The sequence below is a fragment of the Sceloporus occidentalis genome, unplaced genomic scaffold (assembly GCF_023333645.1).
Source record: "Sceloporus occidentalis isolate IW3139 unplaced genomic scaffold, rSceOcc1.0.p SCAF_56, whole genome shotgun sequence".
NCBI classification, from domain to species: domain Eukaryota; kingdom Metazoa; phylum Chordata; class Lepidosauria; order Squamata; family Phrynosomatidae; genus Sceloporus; species Sceloporus occidentalis.
The window spans coordinates 5,395,909-5,412,362 of record NW_028317036.1 but is presented as its reverse complement, the minus strand read 5'-3'; the positions used below and the strand labels follow the sequence as shown (position 1 = coordinate 5,412,362).

General features: G+C 35.5%; 1 protein-coding gene across 5 annotated transcripts in view; it reads left to right on the top strand.

Moving 5' to 3' along the window:
• LOC149287862 (disks large-associated protein 1-like) overlaps window positions 1-15,952 on the top strand; it is a 127,880-nt gene extending 111,928 nt beyond the window's left edge. For 4 of the 5 annotated variants that reach the window (XM_089492374.1, XM_089492373.1, XM_089492376.1 and 1 more), the window contains 4 exons: window positions 2,297-2,721; window positions 8,304-8,395; window positions 9,371-9,523; window positions 15,737-15,952. In XM_089492374.1, coding sequence (XP_089348500.1) covers window positions 2,297-2,721; window positions 8,304-8,395; window positions 9,371-9,523; window positions 15,737-15,952 — 886 coding nt within the window. Of the gene's footprint in view, window positions 1-2,296; window positions 2,722-8,303; window positions 8,396-9,370; window positions 9,524-9,859; window positions 9,863-15,736 lie in introns of all 5 variants that reach the window. The other variant, XM_089492377.1, reaches the window with a different exon arrangement.
• The last annotated feature ends 502 nt before the right edge of the window (window positions 15,953-16,454 follow it).

The following is a 16,454-nucleotide window of genomic DNA, read 5'->3' as shown; positions in this document are numbered from 1 at the left end:
GAAACTGCTTGAAAAACGAACAAGCAGAAATATGTGGAATTCAGGAATATGACTGTACTAAAACTTGCATTCAGGTGACCGCACCATCTTAATGAAAGACATGAAGGGGTTGAAGAGTCTGTTGTGGGATACCAAATGTCATCACAACTTTTATTTACATGCAAAGCATATTAATGAACGTGCAATACAGGTTGAGCTACTCAGTGCGTAAATATCAGCTTTAACCCCTTAATGACAAAGCCTGTACATGTACGGGCTCAAAATGCATTGTTTTCAATGGGTTTAGGGACCGCCCATTGTCCTTAAGGGGTTAACTAATTCAAGCCATTCATAAGAATAACATTAATGGAAAATTATTAGTATTATCGTATATGGGGCTTATGCCGGTTTGCTGGTGCGTGCAGGAGGGAGGCATCTGAGACGGGGCTAGAAGCCATGGAGCTGACCACATGTATTTCTCATTCTAATGTGTCTCCTTTAATTTGATCAGAGTTTCCAAGTTCTTTTCCCATTCTCTTCCCATTGATGGCATCTGCAAGGGGTGATCCAGAATCCGCAGAACAGGACCTTGGTAGTTCCTCAGTGGTGCTGATATCCATAGTAATGAATATTTCAATGTTCTGCTATGGTAATGCTAATGACCTAAGATGACCCAGACTTTTTCTTTACATTTATATGAACATAAAATGCTGATGCTTGTCTCAAATCAGTTACAGAGATATTCAAAAACAGCAGCCTTACTGATTAACTATGGCCAAATATATATTTTTTTCTAATAGATAAATATTAGATGATATAAATATATTATATATTGTTATATAAGTATCAAAATATATAATATTATATGATAATATTATATATTGTTATATAAGTATTACAATAGTATATTTAACTGTTCAATAAATGTGACCTCCATCCACTTTCTCTTCTCCCTCTCTTAAATCTAAAGCTATATTTAATTCTATGGCTCTTCTTCAGTTGTCTATTAAGTGCATGTGCGTTGTGCTTATAAAATATTTCACGTTGTATTTAAAGTAAACTATGGTGTTAAATAATAATATTTTTGATAAAACTTTCACTTTGAATATCGGTACTGTCTGGCATTTTTCAAGAATGTAGTTTCAGAAGGATGAATCAAAACCTTTTTCTCTGTTTAATGCATGACACTACCAGAAATTTGAAGTTACAAAACTGGAGCCAAGTATTATCCTGTCTCCTGCGTACCTCTACAACATCAAAGTATTTGTGAATACTTTGTAAATGTGTACATTGACGGAATTGACACGTATGTGCCACTGTTGCTTTAAGAAGTTAAAGCAATATAAAAGCAACATGTCATATTACACTAAAGTCTATGAATGGCCATTACTCAGTTCCCATGCCTTCAAAGAGCTTTTAAAATGTTTTATCGGTTTGACAATGACACAAGATATCGGGGAAGGAATGTAAACAGTGCACAAACTGTCAATAGACTTGTGTTTGTAATGTCACTTTCTAGTCATTCTACAGAAACTACACAAGATACCGTTCCATTCTAATACGCATCTGTAGACTTCAAGAATTATAAAAGACAATCCCATTCTCCCCAAGCAATCCATATAACTACACTGCACATCCTGTAATGCTTGTAGAAAGGATAATTCTGTTTATTTTAGGTCAAGCAGGTTCGGGCATGTATGGCGAAGTTTGTGCTACGTTCAATGTATTGCTGCAGATCACTTTTTTGTCCTGGAATAGAAACAATATATAGAAGCATTGCCAAAATACATCTAACAGTGAAGCATACACATGTTTTATATATATATGGGAACCTACCTAGTTACCATACTTGTACAGTCTGCTAGATGTGAATTAACAAGCAAAATAGGGTTCTATCAAACTGTCATAGAGTGCAGATCATAAAAGTAAAATTAATGTAAAAGATAAATGATCAATTATCAACAGAGGACACTTTAAGGGGATGTACTGAGTATGTGCCAAACGGCCAATCAAAGGGAGGTACTGAACTAAGATATTGTACTTTTAAATCACTTGTAAATTTAATTTAATATATGAACAGGAGACATCACCTGAAGTCCAAATACTGTCACAGTAGGTCCATGTTTGAGTTAATTGTGAGCTTCATGGTAAGTTGGCAAACATTTGAAAATTGAACCACATGGAGATTCCGTCTATGCTTTTTGGTGATGATATTTAATAATACAGTGTAATAACAGCTACATTTTGAATATGCAATATTTGATGTTGTCTTACATTATTCTAAACTAACATGTTTCACTGTATCCCTTTTCTAAAGGTTACGGCGACTGGCCCGATCTAACAGTGTTACCGCTGCTGTGCAAGCGGATCTGGACCTCAGGGAGCATTTTGAATGTCCAGTGGAATTTGCTGAACAGGAATTTCAGTATGGTATTCCACTGACCAAACAGTATTCCCGAGATGCTTGTACTTCCACTGTCAGCATTCAGGGCTCAGGCAACCACTATCATGCATGTGCAGTGGAGGAGGACTTTGATGCTGATTTTGATCCTTCCATATTACCTCCTCCAGACCCATGGATTGACTCCATCACAGAAGATCCTATGGAAGCAGTTCATAGGTCGGTTTGTCATAGAGATGGACATTGGTTTTTAAAGCTTCTTCAGGCAGAAAAGGAGAGAATGGAGGGTTGGTGCCAGCAAATGGAGAGAGAAGAGCATGAAAATGACCTGTCTGATGACAGTGAGTACTTTACTATAAACAATACATAGAGTGAATTGAAATGTGAAAGCGTAAGTGGCAATCACTTGTTATTGGTTGTGTCAATGTAAGGTATTTTCGGAGAGCACTTGCATTGACGTCGGCATGTCACTGATTGACATGTGGTTTGAAACAACATGATAGAGATGTTTTAAAACTACTCCTAGAAATGCAAAAACCTTTTCTCTGTGATTTTGCACCATTGTCAGTTTATGTTAAGTGTTCTGTGTAACTATCCATCTGTTATTACTTGGTCCTGATACAAAAGTTTTAATTAATCTTTTTTTATTTTCTGGGTTAAACGCAGGTTGTAGTTGAATATGAGGCTCACCAACCAAGCCCCTGTTTTGTTTTTTTGCATTTCTTTTTTTTAAGTAAGGGAAAAATGTGCATTAATGTTTTAAAAAATAACTCCCTTTGTAATTTTTTAAACATGTTCATGTTATTGTTGTTAAATTGTTAATAATAGTGCTATTAAAAGGATGCATTTTTCAATGTCATGATTTGAATTTGAATTAATAATAATCACAAAATATATTAAATACAATAATTATTTTATAATAATAATTACATCTAGTATTCCTATTATAAATATTAGTATTATTATCATTATAAATTGGTCATTATTGAATATAATGAAAATATTTATAATAGTAATAATAATACTATATTATCAAAATTATCATTATTAATTGGTCCACTAATAAATATAATGATAAAAAATAAAGAAAATGATTTTAGCAAAGGAAAGATTCTAAAACAAAAAAACCCCAGAATAGCAGCATGTCCTTTTGTGTGTCTTGAAAAAAGGCTAAATGAAAATTTGGTGACTTTTCTCTGCTGCTGAACATTTGCATTGTTTCAGATACTTGAGTAATCTCATTACATTTGAAATCAGAAAGCCCAGTAACCAAGCATTAGAATGGAAATGTAATTTCAAAGTATAAGACCCATAGGCTTCAAAATGTAAAGCCAGATCAAATATTGTACAGAAGGCATATCAACTGTTTGCTTCATGTCGGTGCAGTCATGCGTGCCCAATGTTTGCATACACAATGTGTGTAATGCTTATTACAGCCCTTAAAAAGAGGTGGTAAACAGAAACTGCCAAAGAGGAGATATGAGTCTCTGAAAAAAGGGGACGCTTCTAATCCCAGATCAATTGTTGCTTTGTCTTCTAACAGTGTTTTAAACACCTTGCATGCTTGTGTTAACATATTGCACAGGACGTTAAATCGTGGAATGTGTGGGAACCAAATTAGATGGTTCTTGACTAAAATGACAACAGAGATGGGTAGCACAGACTGAGTTCTTCGTTTGACATTACTCAAGGTCATTGGCACGTTGGTGCATAGTAATCATCAAAAATGGGTCCAATACATAATACGTGAATGCTTGCATACATTGTTCAAATCGCAGACGAAAGTTAAAAAAAACTGAAAAATGACCAAATAGCTAATTCTCTATTAAATGTGATGTTCTACCTACACTGCTGAATTTAACTCTTATAACTAAACACTGCATGAAAAACATCACTCATAATACTACTGAATAACCAAAACCTTACTTAAAATAACTAACTTTTTAATAGTGTAAAAATGTTGTCTCATTCAAAATTATGCTGGAAAGCCTAATTGTCATGTGACACAAAGGCAGACATTTATAGGCTGTTGTAATGTAAGCTAAAAATGTTTCTCTATAAAGAATAGAAGAAAGGTCCAGGTCAGCAAATGTTTATTTACTTAGCATGCTAGAGTACAATTAGTGTTCGTCAAACAGCAAAGATGCTGTTTCTACAATGTTTGATGTATCTATTATTATAGATGTAATAATCTTTTCCATTTAAGTCTGTTTTCTTAAGCACAGACAGCAAAATGTAGGCATCTATTCAATGAAGTTTGATTTAAATCTAAAAGTTGGTCTAACTGCTAATGCCAAATCAACCCATTAGTCAAACGCAAATTAACTTTAGGGTCAAAACTTGACAATTCTTGACTCCGCCGGAAACAGCATCTTGACTTCAGTGTATAGACCAGTCACTGTTGGCGTTTAGTCTGTTAAGTGGTGTTAAGTCAGGCTACCTCTATGGCTCTTTTGACAGCTTGGATGTTAGTTAATACACCTGCCAGCCTTTTTGGACAGAAAAGCTACTATTCCTCAAGTACCTATGCTGTTCTGAAAAATGTTAGAAATGTGGTCTGGCTGTGAATTATATATCCATCCCATCAGTGTCTATTATGTTCATTCAAACAAAAGCACATGTTCCTTTTACTAAGCGACACTAATTAACAACAGGAACATTCTGCCGCTGATTTATGTTTTACGTATATAGTGTATTTTTTCATAAAAAAGACAAAGCTATCAGATTTAGGTTAAAAAGGTTTTTTTAAAAAAATAAATAAATAATAATAATAAATAAAGATTGACAATATAGTTAATGGTAGTTCTTTATTGTTTTTTTTTACTACACTCCTGAAAGTTTGCATTATATCCAGACCGGCTGTTATTTTGCACAGTATAGTACATAGTTTACTTTTATAAGAAAGGCCGGCTTCGAAGACTGTGGTTTTCATTGAAACGGTTTTGTTTGAGCCGTAGCAGCTTACATGAGGCCTGTTTCCATGCCACTCCCAGTAAAATGATCCCGGCCTGTACAGGACAAAGCAGCCCTTGTGTGAAACAGCTGCTTCATGGACCTAGCTCATTACAACTTGACAACAGCCTGTAACACTGCAGGGATCTGTGTGCCATTATCTCACTGGCAGCTAAAAAGCCTGATAGATGGAATAATTGTATTCTTAGCTAGAAACATAAACTGCATGTGAAACTTCAACAGAGATTTCCAGTCCTGCCTGGAAAAGACGCGATATTCTGCAAGTCTACAGGAACCTCTCGTTTTGAACTTTAGGAATATGAAAATGTCAGGAAAAGAGATTTCACAGTCTATAACTAGACAGTCGGGGCCATGGAAGAAAATTGTACTTTTCCGTACGGTGGTAGATGTAAATACAGAGAGTTTAAACATCCATGTGGCTATCCTGAATATGAGAAAAGACTAAGGACCTGTTAGAGTCTTTATAGTAGGCAGTATAGTTGTGCCGAATTGCAGAATGGTTCAGATATCTTTGTTTCTATGTTAAGTGTTGTTTTTATCTATATATTAAATGTTAGTGTGTTATACTGTGTTTTGTTTAATGACCAGGGCAGGTATTTGGTAACAGTCAGTCCACCCCATAAAACAAAGAACGGGACCTACGATGAGCATTTTAAAACAGATCTGTTGTCCTTCCCAAATTTCGCATTTTAAAGGTTATACACAAAATAAACCTATTATTATTATTATCTTTTATTTATATAGCGCCAACAATTTACGAAGCACTTAATACAGTACATATATTCAAGGGGTATGAAAAGACGAGAATTGACAGACTAAGACAAACCAATACATTAGGTGGAGAGGGCCCTGCTCGCAAGCTTACAATATTGAGACCTATGTAATGGTATTTACATATTGAAGTTAGCATTACATACCTATTAAAATATTCCCTTATCAGGGGAGGGCTGGCACCTTCTGGCTGAGGGGGTAGTTACAGCTGGCCCCTTGCACCCCCCAAACTAACACACATTAACACACACTCACATTTACACATACATTCACTTTAACACATATTTACACTAAAACATACTTAATCATGCCTCAATTTATCATACACCACACAGCAAACCCTTACCTGGAGCACTTCCTAATAGCTGCTTGCACATTGTCCAAATAGCCTCAATATTATAGTCACATAATATAACATTCCACAAGCGGGTCAGTCTAAGTTTCAGAAATTTTGGCAATTGCCCCCCTACCACCCAGGTCCGCCCACCCCTGCACCTTATGCATGGGAAAACTATCTTTATTTTTCTCAGGATCTGCATGATTATTTCCTTTTTATCACTATATTCCAGGATTATTGTTAAGTTGCTGGTTGTTGTTGATTGGTTAATGTAGCCTTAGTAAGGCAGGAGAGAGGGAAGGGGAGAAAACTCATCATAGCAGATTGATAAGGTAATTCTAGCTCTGCTGTAGCCGGCCACTTATCTCAGCTTCCATGAACATTTAAAGTAATTATCTCCAAAACAATTACTCTGATTGACAAGCAAAGTACAAGCTACATAGGTAATTTCAAGAAATGAACTTACTTGTGAGACATTTCCCTTTTAAACCCTTTGAGTGCCAACCATGTATGAAATATGCATTGTATTCTTTTGTCCTAAACTAGGGTTTCATGATAAGCTCAAAACTATCCAGAAGAAAAATAGAGAGGATTCCCTAGGTAAAAAATAAACTGTTTGTAACAATGCCACCAAAATATAGAAATAAAAAACTTGACAAAAAAAAACTGCCTGACCTTGCATGGTGAAAGCATATGTCCAAACAGAAGAGTGTTTCATTGTTATACGATCAAAGAAAATAACGTATTAATAAGCCATCAATATGTAGAGAACATTGTAGAGTTAGTCTTGTCGTAACTATAAAGTGGAGAGATTGTCATACAGATCCGCATAAAATAAAAGTCTTATATTTTGAAACAGGAAATACGTAAGATTGTTAAAAAAAATGGATTTTTAACATCCGTGTAACATCCTGACATCATAACTCGACATGTAGCTTGTTTAGCTAACAAGCTAAATCCCAAATATAAAACAATCTCTACATATGTTCATCTACCTACGTTTTCTGAATCACTCCCAATGATTCTTACACCATACCATTAAGAGCTATTTTGCTACAAATATCACAAATTTTAATCCATATTCAATGAGGACACCTAAACACCCATATATTGGTCATGGTCCTGTGCTCAGCCTTTCACCATGTCTAACTGCAGGAGTTCTTCACCTCGCTAAAGCATAAGCAGGACACTAAAAAAAGGATAGACTATAAACGAACGCAAAAGCCAGAAGTGCAATGCACCGAGGCCGCCTTTCTTAGGGGCGAATAAGGTATGTGAGTAATTTAGCTGTGGATTTAAAGGAAGATTGATGCTCTGCCTTTCTCTATTGTGTCAGGGATTTCACTGATTTTTTGGATGGAAGGTGAGCCTACTTGTATCTGATTGGTTATAAAGGGGACGTTGCCCCTAGTTACTCAAACAGATCTTGGAGCATCTAAATGTAATATTTGCCTTTTTCTCAACCAACGTTGGTTCTGACTTTATTTAAAATTTCCATTATTGCTCATGAACTCCGATCATACGTGCCTCTGCATCAGGGACACCACTATCATTTCAGGGTTTTAACAAAACCTCACTTTAGGCAGTTTTAGCTATCTGAAATATGTAAAAAAAAATGTTTCCACCATTTTCTGGTGTACCCCTTTTGTCAGAATAGGATGGGGTACACCATGTACCCATAATATATTTGTATCCAAGTGATGTAATGTAGGTCTCTGTACAATTCAATATACGTATGTCTAAGACAATGCTGCTCTGAATCCAAAACTTCATCTGTATATAAGTACTTACCGTCGTCTGCTACAGTGGTTAAAAGGTTAATCATTTTTTGTATTCTTCTAGTCCTAGAGAAGATTCGCAGTGCAGTTGGTTGTGCTCAGCTTCTGATGTCCCAGAAGTTCTACCAGTTCAGAGAACTCTGCGAAGAGAACCTGGTATGTAGACCTCATGAATCCATCATAACATAACACAATACTTGTACTTTCCATGTTCATTTCATTCAGAAAGATGCAAATTCTGGCACTCCAGCCAGTCAGCTACTCAGAAGTGTATGAACATCATGGGAACTTTAGTCCACATCAGATGGATTACAGGGCTTTGCCTGTCTCTTCTGTGGTGAAAACCTGTAAACATATCTGACCCGGCATGTTGAGTCTTTCAGAATTTCTGAGCCCTTATTATTGTGTCTGGTTTACCATGTTCTTCAATTACGGAGCATTTTCCTGTTTATAATCCCTCTCATTGCAATTCCCTGTGAAACATCAATGGCTTTCTGTGTACACGCCACACCGTTTTTGTTTCCATCTGTAAATTTGCCCAGACATGATTCTTCCAGAGTTGCCAACAGTAATCGTGTAGCTCCCTAGCCCAATGTTCTGATAGAACAGAATTCACAGTTGGTACTAACATTTGTTCTTTAATCTCAATTGCAGTAATGGGTGAAATAGCTTAGTGCTTATTTGTCAAAATACTAACACAATTGATTACTCATATTTAGTATGTGCCTTCTGGGGGTTTTTGTGTAATACATGATCCCAAATCCCTGGCAGTTAAGGTCTCATGGTCAGGCAAACAAGAAAGACATACCTTTTAATAGTCCATTAAACTAACAACTTAAAATAGAAGTAGTTCTGTGTTATTCTTTGTAGAAAGAGGGTGCTAGACAGTAATTCACATTAATAAAGATAGACAACAAAATGAAGTTTAACTGTATGTATATGTATATGTATATATATACACACGGTATATATATAATATAAAAAGTACATAAATTTAAATGGAGGCAGTATCTAGATGTCTAGATTAAATTTTTTTTTCTAGAATATCTGGAAGTTTACTAAAATTCTAACTTTTCTTTGTTGGGGATTAAATCAACATAAACCAAAATTAACATTTTTTCTGTTTTGCAGAATCCGAATGCACACCCCAGACCAACCTCTCAGGATTTAGCTGGGTTCTGGGACATGCTACAACTATCAATAGAAAACATTAGCATGAAATTTGATGAACTTCATCAGTTAAAGGCCAATAGTTGGAAACAAATGGACTCTATTGATAAAAAGGTAGGTACAAAAGACGTAAAGGTTTCCAAACAAAATAGGACCTTATAGCATAGAATTTGGGCATTGACATCATTTACGTGTATTTTTTTCCAGTTTCATCAATATATTTGAAATATGATTCTATGGGCAAAATGTGTCCTAATGGTTAGCCTATGGGAAGTTTAACCTGTTCAGTTAACTTGAACCTACTGAAAATCTTAAGAGGTTCTCCTGTACTAAACAGGCTTGACTGCCTTGGTTTTTCATGGTTGGCAGTATCTAGCTTTTTACTTTTTTTATATGGATATATATTTATATATTTAATATATTTCGGTATAATTTACTTGCACATTCTAGGAGGTGCTACCAAGAAAATTAAGGAAGCACAGAAAACACCACTGAACCTGGTAATCACCTCAAAAAAACAGGAACAAAAACCGCAATGGAACCTCTGCCACCCTTCAAAACTAGGAAAAAAAATAAACACTCACTATAATTTATTATGTGCAATTTTTTTATATTTTTGGGTGAGATGTTCATTCTCAGGTAATATTTTAACATTTGCCCTACATCATTAACAATATGGCAGCTGTATCTTTTAGATACAGTTCAGAGAAGACATAAAGCCATTTTTTTTTATCTTGAGCTACCTTCAAAGTATGATTTAATCCAGAAAAAAAATCTAAACACCATGATAAGAAATTTACACTTTCTTGGAACATCAGTATTCAACCTGGGTCCACTTAAAAGCCATCTGTATTTTTTGGCCACATCTCATCGGTACTGTGAGCCCTTGATCCATTTTGTTTAATGCAGATGATATTAAGTCTTATTTTTATCTGTTTTGAAACAAGTATATAAATATATCGGTAAAGCAAGCAAAATTAATCTGCCAATAACTATAAGGTGCTCGTTAGGCAGATTGATTTCTGTTTTGACTCATGTTGCTGCCTTCTTCCAATAATTGTTCTCCTTGTTATTCTTGTGAGCTGCAATTTGTGCCTTTTTATAGGGTAAAGTCATGTGCTCACCGCGTATACCGTAGAATTTAGTATTCATTATTTCAGATAAACGTTTTAAAACCATGCATGGCCAAATCTGAGATAAACAAAGAAAGAAGAATAATCACCATACCTCATTTAAAGAGCTGTAGGATATAAGTAACTGCTTGGTGGCATCATTGGATCTGCATTTTGTAGAACAGAGGCCCCTAAAACTGTTTGCATGGACCATTAATATGTATCGACCTTGGTATCAATGACTGAGCACAACTGAGTCAACGAGCCATGGATTACTGGACTGTACTTGATTAGCTATATCCTTATCTGACTGCTTAGTGGTGAATTAGTGCTATAAGATCATTATTATATGCCAACAGCATATTTTCTCCCAGCTCGTGTCTGACAAGCAACACTATCAATAAGCTGCCTGTTGGATGATGAGTGTTAAAGCCAATTGTCTATGGAGTGAGGACTCTAGGATTAAAATATAACCTCATTGCATTTTTTTCTAGGTGCAAATGGTTAATAATAAATACAGAGATTTTCAATTAGTATACTTAATAAAGTTTAATTATTGTGTGATTATATCATTGATAGCAACAAATTTGTTTCTGTTCTGTGTTTCCTGCAAAACAATATATGAAAACAATGTTTTGCAACACAGGATTCAGTTTGTATATTTAAATTAAAGAATATAGAATGTTAAACTCTAAAACACTACTGGCTTTTTATTTATTTTATTTTTTGCGTTCATATTTGTAAATGCCTAGGAATCCGTGTTTAATTAATCTGAAACAAATGTGAAAAGATCTCAATACAAACAGGGGAAGAAAATATGCTGACTGAGAGACAATGAATGAATGTGTCAATCTATCCGAAATGTAGTACCTTTTATTCTGTGTAATAATTAAACTGAGTGACAATGATAGGCATTTTACATCACACAGCTGTTATCAGGGCTAGTCAACATGCGGAATCACAGCTCCTATGACACCCAGCATCAGTTAAAGCCTTTCCCTTCACAATGCTACCTGTGTGTAATAGTAGATACTCCAACAACTAGATGTTGGAGACTCTTGGGTCACACTGAGCAGATAATAGCATTGTTGTTTGTGACAACAGTAGTTTCCATTCTGGCAGACTATAAGAACCACATTTATATATTTTATTCTCCTTTTTTTTTCTTTCATGCGCTTATTTGTCATCCTTCTTTCTTCTTCTTTCATCTGTTTTCTTCTGTGCCATCTTAGTTACTTTTTTGAAATTACATTGCTGGTTTTCAGTAAGGTTGAGGGAGCAATTTTCCTTCGCACACCATACCTCAAATTGTTTTATTTAATGGCCCTCTGGTCATAAAATGCTCAGGAGAATAAGTGTAAATGATAGCTGTCTGGGGGTTTCTAAATAGGTAAGTCAGCTGATTACATTTCTTATTATGTCCCGACCATTAATCCCAACTACAAATATAAATAAACATATATACAATTCCAAGACTTTAACACAGAGACATACCTGTAATAGCTTTGGAAGACAATACATTTTGACTATGGATATACACTATATTTGTGTATATTTATGTAATATTATATAATATATATATATATAGATATATATATATATATATATAGATACATATGTAGTTTCTTTAGACAGTCATTGGTACCATCCTCTGGCCAAAAGTTAGTATCCTAAGCGACGTAATATTTGGCTGGTTCAGTACCAGTTCAACACTTTACCAGAGTGTGCTTTAGTAAGTTTCAAGTGTATAGAGGTTGGAAGGTGATTAATTCTGTTGGTTTATCACATGAACATCACCCCAAGGGAGTAAATTTGGGAAGGATTAGGTAACAGTTGTGCAAAATCCAAAAAGTTTACATAGCCTTTGTAACATAACAACGAAAATAAAAGGTGCATGAAAACACTCTAGAAATGCTACTCCTAATTTTACAAAATGATTACTGTGATAAAAAAAAATGATTACAGCGATAAAAAGTATTATATTGTAAATGCAATAATGCAATAAAAATATGTCAAACAAGTAAGATTGTAATAAGAGCAATAACCCTGTGCTGTCTCCTAACCCCTCCTGTTTACAGCAAAGTGTTTGTATAATCCCCCAGCCTAGCATCTATTTGTCATTAGACTCTATGAATATGCAAAGAGTTCTCTAAAATGGCTATGAAGGTATTTTACATATGAAGAGCCAGTTTTTGAACACACCGTCATACCTTCCTTCATTAGGTAAATCCCACTCTTAGAACCAAAATATTGAATGCTGGAAATCAAACATATCAGTGATTACAAGAAAAAAAAATCAATCAGTGGCATACAATTCCCTGTTGTAACTAGGGTGACCACACTGGCGCCAAAGGCACGAATAATTTTCACATGGCTGACAAGCACAAGAAAAGTGCTTCTCTACAGCATGTGAGATGTATAACTGAGCAACTGATTCCCTTCTGTATACCCCACATATATCAGGGCAGCATTTCACCCGGCTGGTCAGCAACATGTGAAAATGATATGTGTCCTGGAAACAAACTATCAACGTGGTCACCCTAGTTATATATAGAATAGGTATTCATTTGATTTATATATATTATTTGATGCCCCTAGCATTGTAAATATATATTATTTGACGCCCCTGGTTATTGTAAATCAGCAATCAGCTCATTTAGAATGTAAAAAGTCTCATTGTTTGCAAACAAAAGACCTTCATTATCTAGTGAAAGAAATGTTTCCCTGGATATAGCCTCTGGGAGAACTAATGAAATCAGTGCTTGGATCAGTAGCATGTCATTGATGCACTGCATTCACAAATTGGTCGGAGATGGGCTTGCATAATGCATAGTTAAATTTGAGCCGTGACGTAAGAGATCTTCCAACATTAAGCATGCATTATTCAGGTCCAACTTGGTCCTTATAGCAAGCGAAGCTTACTTACCTATTGAAGTTAGTCATTTACCTGCAAAGCATCCAGTGTTCTGCAACTTGCCCCCTTACAGCTTTTGTTAGATTCCAAACCGCATAAACTTTTTTTTTTCTTTAAACTGTTACGGTGTGCATACCAAAGATAAAAGATTGTGACATGGCGAGAGGGTGGACAGAGGGGTTAGGGTCTTAAAAAGGGACATCCCTTAATAAAGAGAGACACTTTCAAAAATGGCTACTTTCAAACAGTCTAGTCTGTATGTAAACTGATTCAACTATAGTAAGTGGCCGAGTATATCAACCAAAGTTTAGATGAACGTATTAATATTCTGTAGGATCTGGAACCATTAATGAAGTTTATCTGCAAGGCAGAATGATCAGTAAATTGGACTGCCTAATTAAACACTTCAAAAAATACAAATGTATGTAAATAGGACATTTGCAACAAAGTAAAGACCTGCTAAAACATGTTTTATGCCCAATTCCAAAGAATTTTTACCCAGGTGAGACCAACATTCCACCTCTGGCCATACAGATGTGGGAATGGGCCAGTTACAAAGTAGATCTCTGGTCTCCCCAACTGGCTCATTGAGTACTAAGGCACAGCAAGGATCCCCTGCTCAGTCACTACTGTTATCTGCTTTCACTGTTGCCACTGGCCAGGACCCCCTGATTTAGGCAGCTGCCTGGGACTCCTGGTACTAAGACTAGCCCTTACTGGCAATGACGTAAACCCCAACTTTCATTTTATTCAGTTTCCATCTTAACCAGGCCTGGGGAAGGCTCCTCCTTGTCCTAACCCATCTGCATTTGCTATTGTCTCAGCTATTAAATGTATCACCGTTAAACCATCCTTGTAATTTAATTCTTACAAATAAACTTGGCCTGCAATTTAAATAACGAAAAACAAGAAATACTCATTGTGGCCCCCCTCTGGCCTCCATTGTTTGATGATTTGCGTGAAAAACTTGACCACACAGTCAACCTTAACAAAAGGCTTAATAGAAATTTCTTGCATCCTAGGTTCACTCTGTTTTGTCATGTATACAACCCAGGGGGGGACTTGAATACTCTGGGAATATATTGTTAGCAAAACAATAGTTTAGTTTCCATTTGGTGAAATGTAATGCAGAACATTTAATATTTGTGCAAGTATTAAATTCCATATATTGGGAGAAGTGAGAAATATTGGCTAAATATGGATTTTCATGAGTAGAATTCAGAAGTTGAGGAATAGACCAACACCACCTGAAAAAAAACATTTTTTCTTAGTTTTTCTTAGTTTTTCCTTATACTTATAGTTAAGTAAGGCCTATGTGATGTTTAATCTAATCAATTAAAAATATATATATTGGAAGATAAAAATTCATGGCTAATTTCTCATTCCAGTGTTCATGAAAGATTTACTTGTATGGCAACAGCATGATAAACATTTTACCTTTCAAATAATTGAATGCAAATAAAACGTATTGCTGTATCTAACACAAATGCTTTCCTTTCGTTTTATCATCTATTCTTGATCTTCCATTTTTTTGCTAAATTGTTACTTGCTGCGGAAATGTGTGCCTGCCCCATGGCATCACGCAGCATTATAGCACTGAGAAAGTGGCAGCGCCCAGCTCATTTAACATTTGTCATTGGACTAAAGTGAAACAATTTTACATTATTTAACCTGATCTTTCAGGAATATAATCTGGGTTGTCAAACTCACTCACTTTTATAGCACATCTTCCCCATTATATGATTACATGTCTATCTATCTATCTATCTATCTATTTCTCTATCTTTTGGGAATATATTATTATTTATTGTTTTATATAGCACCATCATATTCCGCAGTGCTGTACAGTGGATAGACATGACATAACAAGTAGTAAATAACATAATAATTCAAGTTAAAGGTAAAGAGGACCTTTGTTTATATAATCCTAAATTTAGCTCCCATCTTTGACAGTATCCATTTGTTAATACTACCCTGGGTTATCTAGTCACCCACAGCCCCTTTATATGGAAAATGGTTTAAATGGTTTAAAATAAAAAAACAATAATGTTAAAACTGTGATATGTGATTTGCTGTTGTTTGGTTCTACCTTTTATTTTATTTGCTGCAAAGTCAAGCTTTAGTGTTTAAAATAGATCTAGAATTAGTAAAATGTTCAAGGAATGGCAATTATTGTTCTACCATATTGTAGCTGCTTTAAAAAATAGATAGAAACAGGGACTAGAAATAAAGTTTGGAAAGCTGCTTTGACAGCTTTTATGGAGAATCTGTATAATGTAATAAACCTTCTGCTTTAATCAGGAGAGAAGGGTTCCTCCTCCAGTGCCAAAGAAGCCATCGAAAGGTCAGGCCCCACTGGTCCGGGACAGGTCTCTGGAGAGTACAGAGCGGCAGCGGCATGATGCCAGGAAACGGCTGATGTCTGCAAAGCGTGCTGCATCTGTCCGACAGAATTCTGCCACCGAGAGTGCGGATAGCATTGAGATCTACATCCCAGAGGCTCAGACAAGGCTATGAAGCCATCACAAGAAAGACAGGGGAGATATTATATATAATGGTCATTTACATATATAATATGTCCTTTAGTTTGGTGGAAAAAAAAACAGTCACATGTACATGTACCTGTATTTTCTCTTCTCTTTCTATTGTTTTTTTTCCCCTTTTCCTACCTACTGCTTTTGTTACTTTGTCCCCAGTTGTGTTGTAACCTATTAGTCTAGGATGACCCTGATTCTTTTTGTACACATTAGCGCATTTCATCTCGAAGATGCTCTTTGGACACAGATCAGTGATGCCCCCACTGCACATGGTAACTAGCACTGTCTGAACTTTTTTAACACACAGGGTGACAATTTTGAAAAGAAAAACACAAATACACATTTGCTCCATTGTACAGAACTCATGGTGCCCTTGTTTTTCCTTTATCTAGAGCTGCGGTAGTCTGCAATCTAGTGTACAGAAATAGAAAATTGTAGGTTATACAGTACTGTGGACTCTAATGTCTTCCTTTTTTAAATGT